The 12766-nt window shown below is 33.5% G+C and overlaps 1 protein-coding gene across 1 annotated transcript in view; it reads right to left on the minus strand.

Moving 5' to 3' along the window:
• Window positions 1-12766, minus strand: part of LOC115888674 — a 181839-nt gene that overhangs the window by 44500 nt on the left and 124573 nt on the right. Inside the window, exons 4-7 of the mRNA XM_030908455.1 lie at window positions 5061-5176; window positions 1814-1947; window positions 286-375; window positions 101-223 (exon numbers count right to left, since the gene is read on the minus strand). Of these exons, the coding sequence (XP_030764315.1) occupies window positions 101-223; window positions 286-375; window positions 1814-1947; window positions 5061-5176 (463 nt within the window). The remainder of the gene's footprint in view (window positions 1-100; window positions 224-285; window positions 376-1813; window positions 1948-5060; window positions 5177-12766) is intronic.

The raw sequence follows: 12766 nt of genomic DNA on the forward strand, positions 1-12766 counted from the left end.
ACTATGTTTACTATGTTTCTAACACGTTTGAAAATGTATCAAAAATAGCCAAAAAATATCTCTCCTGTTTTACAAAAAGTTAAATAAATGTAAGAATTACCTTATTTTTACCGCTCTCCAAAAACCAAAATTTTACATGGCGGTTGCCTACAGTTACAAAGTAATTTCCATTTTCAGAAAATGCGATTGCTTTCACTTTGGTACTAACTTTATTGCTGGCAACCTACGGATTGTCATATTTATGAATTATTTCTTGAAAATCGTACAAGGAAAATGAAAACTTACTTTTATATTATTTTTCCAATCCCACACATTGACTATCATATCATGTTGGGTACCGACGCTCACCACGTATTTGTTTGTAGGAGAAAAAGCCTGTAAATGAATTATTATTACTAAAAAATCGTAGCTTAAAGGCTAAATGTTAATTAAATCAAAGTGTGTATAGTATCAAAGAAGCTACTCCACATGCAGAATGTAGAATGGTTAGGAGGGGAGTTAATCACCGCGACCTTACAGCTCTATTGTGTGTTCCCCTTTCTTGAGTTATAACGAGTTATAACTCATCATACAGTCTCAGGGCTTTAACAAAAGCATGTATCTGAGACGGCTCTACAGAGGCCAGCTCTCCATCCTCAACATCAGCCGTACGAAAGTTCATGGCACGAATGGTCGTCCCCATTTTCCCCACAGAATCTGCATTCGCCGTTGTTTCTCAGTTTCAGCCTACTGAGGTGTTCGTTGAGAAGTCAGTGTCCTGTTAGAAACTCCGTGACAATCCGAAGATTGTTTTTACTTAAATCAAGCAAAACCTTTGATTTTTCTCGGTCGTAAGTTCTGAGGAACTTATTGAGTGTCTTAGACCGGCTGGAGAACGCCCATTCCATGGAGTCTTCCAGATTCTTCAGTTTCGCTTTCAGTTGGTTGAAAAACAGAACGGTTCTGGTCCAGTTAGTGGAGTGTTCGCTCCTTTTCTAGCTAGATAATTTGCTTCTTCATTGCCTTCTATCCCTTGGTAAGCAGGCACCCAGAGTGGGAGGACTTATTTTCTTTGCCTAATTTGTTGAGCTTCTCTAGGCATTCTTTGATTTGATGGTTACTGAGTTAATCGCGTTTAGTGCTGCTTGATTATCAGATAGAATGGCAATTTCCTGTTTTCGATAGTTCCTATCTAAGATAAATTGTACGCATCTTTCGATAGCGTAAATTTCTGCCTGAAGGACTGGGGTAGGTGCTCATTAGTTCGGAGTATTTAGTTTTCAGCCCAAATACTCCTATCCCTGTCACTGCTTTGGTTTTGCAAGCATCAGGGCCATACCACGTTATGGTATGATCTTTTACATGCTGAGGAAGGCGTTTCCCAAAGTTGTACTCCATGTGTAACCTGGAAAGGGAATCCTCCAACAGTCTAAGACACCCGAAGAAATTTATCAGGACTAACGACCGAGAAAAATAAAAGATTTTCCTTGATCTATGTAAGAACAATATTTTTTTCACGGGGTTTTTAACAGGTCACTGTCTCTCAATGAACACCTCAGTAGTTTTCTGTAGGGAAAATGGGGAAACACCAGAATACCTCATCACTGAGTTGCGCCGAAACGACAATTATGCGTGTCATAAACTTTGGTACGACTGATATCAGAGATGGAAGAACTAACCTCTGTAAAACTGTCTCAGGTACTGGCTTTTGTCAAAGCCTTGAGTCTGTATGATGAGTTATAATACCAGAAAGGGGGAAAATACGAGTAGATCTATAAGATCACGGGTTTTCTACAAGGGTTTAACCTACAACCACAGTGCTGAGTATACTTACAACACAATTGACACCGTATTTGTGTCCCAGAAATTCGGCAACCTGTTGAGGCTGAGGTGCCAAACCTGGATGGCCAGATTGTGGATCGGACTGTAGATCCCATACTCTTACAGCAGGTTGATGGCCACATTCACCTAAAATTCAATATAATGAAACAAATACGTAAAAATTATTATAGTCGGTATTATTTTTGATAAACCCTGTATCATTATTATCATAGTCGTAGTATACGATAATAATGATAATAAATAAATACTTTTTAACTCAAATGTATTTAACAAGTAATTGTGGGGTAAAAAAACCTTCATTATTAACCCTGTGTAAAAAGCCTAATACTAAAATTTATAAAAAAAAAATAAAATATGCACGACAGCAGATTTTTTTTTGAAATGTCACAAAGTATTAATTTTTGCGAAGTGATTGACAATTTTCAAGTCATTTTAACGCCTAGGCATAAAAGTAAAGCACTACGCCTAAGCAGGGGGGTGACAGTAAACCGGAAAATTGGAAACAGTTGTGGCGCGGTTCTACCCAGGCAGAAAGCATGGCCTTCTAGACTGTCCTAGACAAAAATCTGAATATTTCTATATGATTCTTCTTTTCTTGTCAGATACACTTATATTAATTATTCCTTTGGCTATTAAAATAGTTTTAAGTATATTATTGCATATACATTTTTAATATACACTATACCTTATAATGTTAACTAAGAAAATACCTTTAATTACCTTTAAAATTAATAATATACAGGGCGATTGGAGCTGATATTTATTAATGCTGGAACGTTAGTAATGAAATATAAGTTTAATAATAATGGAAATAATTTATTAAAATGCAGTACAAAAATGTTAACTGACTAAAAAATACTATAATAACAAATTTCTTCCATTTGCCACGTTATTTATATAGACCTAGGTAGAATTTAAAAAGTGACACAGGTACAATTAATAATATATTAGTTCGGCATAAAAGTTGCTGTCACGACATCGAACAATAAATTAAAATTTGTAAAATAAATTAAAATTATTATATAAACAGATCTTTATAAAGAAACGCAAGTATACCAAATTTGGGCCCAATCGAACTCCAGGAAATGATATCATAATAGTGTACTATATTATGGTACCACTCGATATACTTTAAGGTACCATAATATTGCAATGTCACCGAAGATCCGTAGTATACCAAATTTAAGAACAATCGAACGCCATGAAATGGTATCGTAATATGGTACTATATTAAGGTACCACTTGATATACATCATAGTTCAATCATATTACAATGTAACCGAAGATACGTAGTATACCAAGTTTGAGCCCAATCGAACGCCAGGAAATGGTATCGTAATATGGTACTATATTAAGGTACCACTTTATATGCATCATAGTACCATCATATTACAATGTCACCGAAAATGCGTAGTATCCCAAGTTTAAGCCCAATCGAACGGCATGTACGTAATATAGTACTATATTATGGTACCAGTTGATATGCTTCATGGTACCATAATAATGCAATGTCATCAAAAATACGCAAGTATATATCAAATATGAGCTCAATCGAACGCCAGGAAATGGTATTGAAATATGGTACTATATTAAGGTACCACTTTATATGCATCATAGTACCATCATATTACAATGTAACCGAAGATACGTAGTATAACAAGTTTAAGTCCAATCGAGACGCCAGGAAATGGTATCGTAATATGGTACTATATTATGGTACCTCTTATTATGCCCATGGTACCATAATATTACAATATCACCGAAGATACGTAGCATCCCAAATGTAAGCCCAATCGAACGCCATGTACATAATATGGTACTATATTATGGTACCAGATGATATGCATCATAGTACCATCATATTACAATGTCACCGAAAATACGTAGTATACCAAGTTTAAGCCCTATTGCCGCCATGTACCTAATATTGCTATGTCATCAAATATGGTACTATAGAAGGTACTACTTTATATGCTCCATGGTACCATGATATTACAATGTCACTGAAGATATATTATACCAAGTTTAAGCCCAATCGAACGCCATGTATCGTAATATAGTACTATATTATGGTATCACTTGATATGCTTCTGAAAAAAACGGCGTCCAGTTGGCTGAAAAAGGACAATCGATGACATTTCCCATATAAATTTACATATAAAATGACAGTAATATTCATTTCATAGCTATCGCTAACGCCGTTTTTTTCGATTATACAATATGAACTTGGTATGAACACAATCGAACGTCAGGAAGTGGTATCATAATAGTAGAACAATACTTATTATATTGTCGCCGAATTACAATGAAAATTCAGGATTCAATTATACAATCAAACGTCAGGAAGTAATTGTAATTTAGCTCATAAGATTTAATTCCAACTAACATGGCAAACTGAAAAAAACAGCTCTGATCTATTTTAATATGTTTAAATGATGTAGCAGATTTGACGGTAGGCTTTATCAGGAAGTATTACGATATGAATTACACAATGGCAACACTGCACAAAATTCTTTTAAATTTTGTTTGTAGAAAACTGTATTCTTTTAAATTTATTGCCCTCTATTATGTAGTAGCGAAACTACCACATCAAAATATCTGATTTGGAGACAGACTTTTAAAGCCTGTCTCCTTTTGCTACCTACAATTTTATACATGTAACGAGGCTTCTGTTGCGTAGCTAGATATTCTGTGCTAATACTAAAATTTAAAAAAAAATAAAATATGCACAGCAGATTTTTTTTTGAAATGTCACAAAGTATTAATTTTTGCGACGTGATTGACAATTTTCAAGTCATTTTAACGCCTAGGCATAAAAGTAAAGCACTACGCCTAAGCACAAAAGTACGAAAATATATTATTAAACTGACATAAAGTGTCAAATTCAACGAGCGTAACCATAGTTTCTTGATATACAATTACATACAAGGTATTGCTATTAAATTTTTTATATTATTTGGAAATTATTTGTGCCGTTTGAAAAAAAATAGCATGTTCTATTCGGAGTAAAAAATGATTTTTTGTGGCTCGCCTGTGTAAATGTACAGCCTCGCAACAAGAACTGTCATTTTTACTCCTAATAAAACAATATACAATTTATTTATCATAAAACAACGAAACATTTTTTTGCTGCTTGAAATCGATCAGCCTGACTGTCTGAAGGCTCGCGTCTGATCAGTGTGCGTTAGCCCATTTAATTTGCATTGAAGCTACAATGTAAAATTCGATGTAAACCTTACCTGTAACTATGTATCTACCACAGGAGGAATATGCTAAAGATGTTATAGTTTTTCTGCTTGTGTTGATTATGTGATTCTGTTGTTCAGTCCTTATATTAAACAAAACCACGGTGCATCTGAAAAAAAAAACATAATTGAAAAAAAAACAATGTACAGGGTGTCCCCCACACCTAATCCCCCATGAGATCTTTCAAAATTTGTATTTTGAGTATAAAAAGATTGTATTTATAAATCACAATTTGCTTAAATTATTTTTATCAAGACTAGTATTTCAGACTGTTTAGATCGTAATCTAAAATCCCAGTGATAACATTAAATAATACTTAAATTAATAGGGAACATTCTTTCTAATTCTATCCAAGAAGAATTAGGACTATTTACAAAATTGAAGATAAAAATCTGACCTGATTATTACTTATTATATTAACCAGTTTACACCTAATTTTCCCTCACTTAAATCTTCGCGGAATCTAATATTCTAAAGTAGATTTCCATTTGGAGCATTTTCCTTCAATTTTCCCGAGCCCTACCTACTCCAATTTTCGTCCTAGCGGGAAAACGATTTTCCCGGCTTGCAGAAATTATTGATGATTTATTACTAGACGATCGGAATTTGAGAACGTCGATGCATTTAGCACAGATTTTCATTAGAATTTTATCAGATCGGATACTGCCCTATACGTGAAGTTTAAAATAATTTTCTTAGAATATAATTTTAAATCACACCGTATGATCGAAAAATCGTATAGTCGCCCATACTAAAATATGTCAATATCTCAAAAACTGCGACTGACTGATTTTGATGTTATTACAAATTTTGTTGCAAATATTATTCCTAATCTTAATTTGAAAACCGCGTTTCGCTAGCTACTGTAATTTTGGAGTTACGATTTTTAAAAATTTTTAACCCCTCCCATACCCCCTTACCAACCCCCCACCCCCACCAAAAACTAATGGCCAGATTCTCGGGTGCCACAGTATTTTTGTGCCAAATTTGGTTAAAATCGGTTCAGCGGTTTTTGACTTATCGTGTTACAGACGACCAACAGACAGACGGACGGACGGACGGACCGACAGACAGACAGACATACAGACGCCATGAAAATATTTTGTATTTAGGTCATTTATGACCCAAATAACTCATTTTGAGTGAAATAAAAAAAAATGCCGATCTTAATAGCCTACCATACCTATTGGTATGGTCGGCTAAAAAACGGCGTCAAAGACGGCTGGGGAATGATTGAATCGACGATAATTTTGGCAATGTTAATCTCTAGACGCCACTTATTAAAAATTGACATAAAACTTTCCAAAAATTAACCAAAATATGAATTAAATATGAATATCATAATAATATTCCCAGACACGCATACTTTTAAAAATCATTTTTACTAAATATAAATATAAATTACAACATTCTTAAGCTCCATTAAGAAATAAAGAAGAGTAGGGGCCAAGTAAATGACGTTTAGAGCTTGACCTAGCCAAAATTATTATTGATTGTCATTCCCCAGACGTCTTTGACACCGTTTTTTTCGATCGTATGATAGAAAAAAAAAGATTTCAGTTAACGTCTCCTTTTTGATGTCAGGGCTAATCTGGACGGGGCCTAATTTGTTTACACGGAATCCGAACCGCAGTCCTCGGCCATATCATGGTCAATGGCCTACCATACCTCTTCTTCTTCTTCTTCTTTTATTTATTTAGGATCTAGTGAATCTGTTAGTTTTAAGGTTCCCTCTGTAGGAGTTCTTGGGAGATGACTTATCCATGGGTTTCCCTTCAAGAGCTATGCGTGGTGGCCTCTTTTCTTCCATGCGTTTTACGTGTACGAACCATTATCTTTTTCTTTGCCTACCCCCATCTCACTACGTCCTCTATTCCACATTATTGTCTGATATTTATGTTTCTAATTCTGTCACTTCTAATCTACACCATTATGGTTCTTAGGTTCTTCATTTCAGCGACTCTTAACATGCTTTTGGTCTTGTTTGTTCCTCTCGGATTTTTATGACATATGCCATTATTGGTCTGATGCATTATGGTCTTATAAATTTTAATTTTGCAGTCTCTTCGCGTGGGGAAGGGGTTTCTCCACACTATTTGCCTCAGACATGCTGACATGGCCCTTGCTCTGTTTATCTGGCTTCTCAGACCTTTCTCTGGATCATGGTAGTACGATATATTATCTATTCCTAGGTATCTGAACTGTGATACTTGCTCAATAATTTTGTTTTCTACTACCAGTTTGCATCTTACCGGCTCTTTAGGGAAAGTTAAGCATTTAGTTTTTTTCTGTAGAGATAATCATATTTAATTCTGGGCTTACTTGATAGAAGCATTATCGTCCTCTGTCTCCGCGATAATGGCTGCGTAGAAATACCATACGATCGAAAAAAAAACGGCGTCATAGTGACTATTGAAACTGTAGAGAATTATGCTTATTGAAAAATCAAGTTACCGGTGCCTGAGCGTTTTATTTCACTCCTTTTTGAGATAAAAAATTGAGTTATGATAAGAATTTTCTTCGTAGGATGATATTTCGCAAAAAAAAACTATAGATTCATGTTCTTAATTATCCATTTATATGACAGACAACGCCCTCTGTACGCACTTCCTTTAATAGAGCCGTCAAATGACAAAGGACTGAGTTGTCTTAGGTCGTACCGATTCAGTACGGTCAGGTGGGTTGTGCCACAAAAAATAAGACAATAGATGTCTTCGAATAAATTAAAATCGTTCGAAATTATTAATTTTTTAGATGCAATCCTTATTTCTGTTTTTATCTGACTAAAACTGTCTCTGGTTCGTGGAATTCGACTTGACTAATGGTCGACCATTTTGTCGTGGGCTTCGATCAATTTGTACCAGCCAAGTGAGACATATATCAACCTTTGGTTCTATAAAATTCGTTAGACAAAGCTATAATATGGCATAAGTTATATTACACACAACTTTGTTTCTATAAGTAGGTACTACGACATGCATTTTTTATCCTCCTGTAAATATTTGAGCTTACTCAAAACGATATTCGGCATGAATGGGCTAACTTTAAAAATGTTTTCGAATCTGCCAGAAAGCACTCTGAATCACCTAACAACTTTAATAAACATGTCGTTCCAAAATGGTATTCTTCCAAAATGTCTTAAGACGGCAATAATCATTCCTCTGCACAAAGGAGGAGACAAAGATGAAGCTTCTAACTATCGCCCAATTGCACTCCTTCCAACGCTATCTAAGATCATAGAAAGGTTGGTTAAAAGAAGGCTGGTATCTTTTCTGTTTAAGTACAAAATACTTACTGAATATCAATTTGGATATCTAAGCAACAAGTCCACAAATGACGCTATGTTTTCCCTCCTTAATAAAGTTTACTCCAGCCTAAACAACCATCATTCTACAGCAACAATTTTCTGTGATTTTTCTAAGGCGTTCGATTGTGTAAGTCATAAGATCCTAATTAATAAACTGCAGCACTATGGGTTCAGGGGATCATCTCTCGAATGGTTTAAGTCGTATCTGAGCAACAGAAGTCAACTTGTGAGGGTGGATACCACGTTGTCTTAACATAAACATCAGTGGCAAAATATGTCTTTTTGCGGACGACACTAGCTTCACTTGGAGCAACAAGGACATCACGGCACTTCATAGGATTATATCAAATGACTTAATAACCATTAAATCTTGGTGCGATTCGAACCTCCTGAGTCTCAACATTTCTAAAACTAAAGCTTTGTCGTATAAAAACTCGTTGCAGCCTTACGTCGTAAAATCTGTAAAATTTTTAGGGCTTGTTGTGGACAATTCTCTGAAATGGGACATACATATCGAAGCTTTGTCGAAAAAATTGAGCTCTGCCTGTTTTGCATTAAGGTCTGTTTCTAAGGAGCTTAACTTGTCAGTGGCTAGAACTGTTTATTATGCACTTTTTGAGTCGCACCTCAGGTATGCCCTTCCATTCTGGGGTACGTGTTGTGCGACTCAATTTGACCGCATTTTCAAGTTCCAGAAGAGAGCTGTTCGATATTCACTAGGACTAAACAGCAGAACTCATTGTCGGGACTTTTTTTAAGGAATTAAGAATATTGACTCTTCCTTCCTTATTTATATTTGAATCCGTTTGCCTAATACGTAAACATGTATCAGCTTCTCAAGAAAGGCCATCTCACACTTATCCACTCAGGAACGCGGAGCAAGATCTTTATCTACCTACCCCACGCTCAGAGTTAGTTAAAAGTTCAATATTATACAACTCGAAAAAATGCACAATCACCTGCCATTTGAAATCAAATCCATAACATCATTTTTTCATTTCGCAAAGCATTGAACTCTTATTTACTAGACAAGGCTTTCTACGCCGTAAATGAATTATATTTGAATTGAAAATCGAATTTGATCTTGAAAACACTGGTCTAATGTTTGCTATTGCTATATTTACTAATGACATCGAAATTAATTTATTTAGAGGTCATTGATATTTTACTATAAACTGGCTAAATATTTTTGAATATTATTTTAAATTTTTTGTTCTTTGGCATTGTAAACATTTATAAATGTTTATTTTAACAATAAGACTGACAATATTATTTATATAATGTTTTGTATTATCTTTTGTTTGTTTGTTTGTGTACCTTGTTTTTTTTTCTACTTTGTTTATTAGTTTACCTTTGTCAACAAATTGAAAAATTTTTTGACAATAAAGGCATTTATATTTATATATAATGCCTCAACTTTGTAGCGGATATTTTTACTGATTTAACAAATTTTATATTTTTAAGATTTACAAAATGCATATTTACTTGCCAATATAAGTCATTCTAAAACAAATATTAAAACATTAAAATACGTTTTGCATTTCATTTCACGACTAAAAACGATTAGATTTAGTAATAAATAATAATAACACATTAGATACTTGTTAATAGCAATGTGTTAACTATTATAACACCTACATCATTAAAAATAGACTTTGTGTAAACATCTAAATATTTCCAATACTGTCACTATATTTTTCTTAATATAACTATAACTTATATGAATGTAATGTCGTCTCAAAAATCAGTTATTATTGTTATTAATTAAACATAGTTTTTTTTATAAAACTTTTTGATTGACACCCTGTGAAAAGTGTATTCTCTTATTCATAAATATACGTAAAAATTAGGTTATCATTAAAAATACGATGAGCCTAATAATAGTTGTATATCGGTCAAAAATCGGAATAAATAAGGGAATAATTTTCAGTGGTAAATAACTACAGGGTGTTTCAAAACAAATGCGAAAAACTTCAGGGGGCGATTCCTTGTTCAAAATAAAGGGTAGTTTGCTTCATAAACGTTGGGTCAAAAGTCAACCATTAGGGAGATATCGCGGTACAAAGATGGCGGAAAAATAATGTTTTTATTTTTTATCTTAAAAACGAAAAGAGATAGACCAATGAAATTTTATGGAAGTATTGCTGTTATGAAAACACACTTTCTGGTAATTTTTTCACTTTTTTAAAATGAGTGGAAGGGGTTGAAATAAACTACCCTTATCATTCTTGTTATCGAAATTTAAAGAAAAATCTTATCAAACACATGCAAAAAAATTAATTTGGATAGCTTGGTTTGTTTAGAAACTTTTTTTATCTCTTGTGTTTTTTTGATAAAACTCACCGATTTGAAATTAAAAAATTAAATGTAAAGCATTACATGTCAGGTCAAAAGACATTTTTAGATAAAGAATCTAGTGGGCTGCTCTAATTTTTTTAGGAAAAAATCTAGTGGGCCGCTGTCACTTTTTAGGATGTTTCTAATATTATTTCATTGACATTACTCTACTGCAATACGTTATTATCTAGATTCTTATTATTAGCGTTATTATCACTAGATTCTTTATCTAAAAATGTTTTTTATCCTGACATGTAATGCTTTACATTTTATTTTTTAATTTCAAATCGGCGAGTTTTATCAAAGCACAAGAGATAAAAAAAGTAACTCTAAACAAACCAAGCTATCAAATTAATTTTTTTGCATGTGTTTGATAAGGTTTAAATTTCGTTAACAAATGATAGGGGTAGTTTATTTCAACCCCTTCCACTCATTTTAAAAGTGAAAAATTACCAGAAAGTATGTTTTCATAACAGTAGTGCTCCATAAAATTTCGATTAGTCATTTTTTCGTTTTCAAGATAAAAACAAAACATTTTCCGCGATATCTTAATACTTTTGACCCAACGTTTATAAAGCAAACTACCCTTTATTTTGAACAAGGGATCACCCCCTGAAATTTTTCGCATTTGTTTTGAAACACCCTGTATACAGGGTCGCTGTTATGTATAGAAACGGTCGATTATTAGGTAAAATATACAAGGTACCGCAAAATGTTAAATACAAAAATTATAGGGTTTTAAATGTCTATTGGCGAGTAATAAATTTATGTATACAGGATCGGTCATAAAGTCGTGGCACATCAAAGTTTCATTTTTTAAATAGAACCCCCTGTATATTATTGCATATTTCAATTCTTCAATCCTTCAATTCTAAACAAAAATCGAAATACATACAATGCACTGATAAACAGGAAAATTAAGTCGGCCATATTAGTCCCCCATCGCGTTCCGTACAAATTTGTCAATATTACTCCTTCTCTAATCTTTATATTCAAAGATTAATTAATACTGATCAAAAATTCATCGTCTTGAAAAATGTACTCACGAAATTGGCTACAGAATAATAACAGTTCAAATTTCCTTATATTATTAACCTTATTTAACCAGCTGAAACGGCATTTTAAACGTTCTTTCTGCATAATTTTGTTTCAGTCATGCGTGCAAGTCAAACTTTTCATTTAAATTCAAACGTGGTACGCGGTGAGTACCATCGCCTGCTGGATACCATCGTACTACTAAATAATAAGCAGTTCTTTGGCATTTCTTGCTCGGATCGTCGGAAATCTTAATAAGAAATATCAGAGATATTTTACAAACTATACAGGGTGTTAAAATAGTGTACCAAACTTTAGTGAGTGGTACTATACAGAGAAAAATACATCAAAAAATTCTTTTAACTCTGTGAAAAATTCCTATTAACATTATTGCTTTTTTGCGTCTCAAAAGTGGTTCACCCCCCTATAACTTTTTTATTTTTTCAGATAAAAAAAACGAGATTAGTTATGTTAGTATATGACATAAATTAGGATTAATTGACGTATTCAGTTGTTTTTGGTCACTTCCCGTTTCACCGGAAATGACTACAACTTTTGATTTTTAAACGAAAATGACATTCCGAATAGAATGACATATCGTATGTCAACTTTTGACATTCTCGCTTAATAAAACATATTATTTTAAACTTCAATCTAGAGCGCCATGGCTATGTCAAAACACTAATTTTAGATCAAGGAGCCTTGGAAAAATAATTTGATCGTCTAATGTTTTTAGTGTCTTGTCCTGGCCGGTTAAAAGATGCCCATATGGTATTTTTAATCATATCTCAATTTTTTCAAATGGAACGAGGGTGGCTCGTTAGCATATTTGGAAAAAGCATTTTTTTACGAATAATTTGATACCACACACTTGGTATTTCGAGTCAAATTTTCGTTACTAACCGCAAATAGGAATGAGCCACTTTTGAGACATGTTCATAGGAACTTTATTTTCTTTTATTTTTATCTGTATGGTATCGCTCCACAATGAAGTTTGGTACACTTATTTTTTACACTCTG

Source organism: Sitophilus oryzae, unplaced genomic scaffold (genome assembly GCF_002938485.1).
Source record: "Sitophilus oryzae breed Bouriz unplaced genomic scaffold, Soryzae_2.0 scaffold_806_pilon_pilon, whole genome shotgun sequence".
NCBI lineage: Eukaryota > Metazoa > Arthropoda > Insecta > Coleoptera > Curculionidae > Sitophilus > Sitophilus oryzae.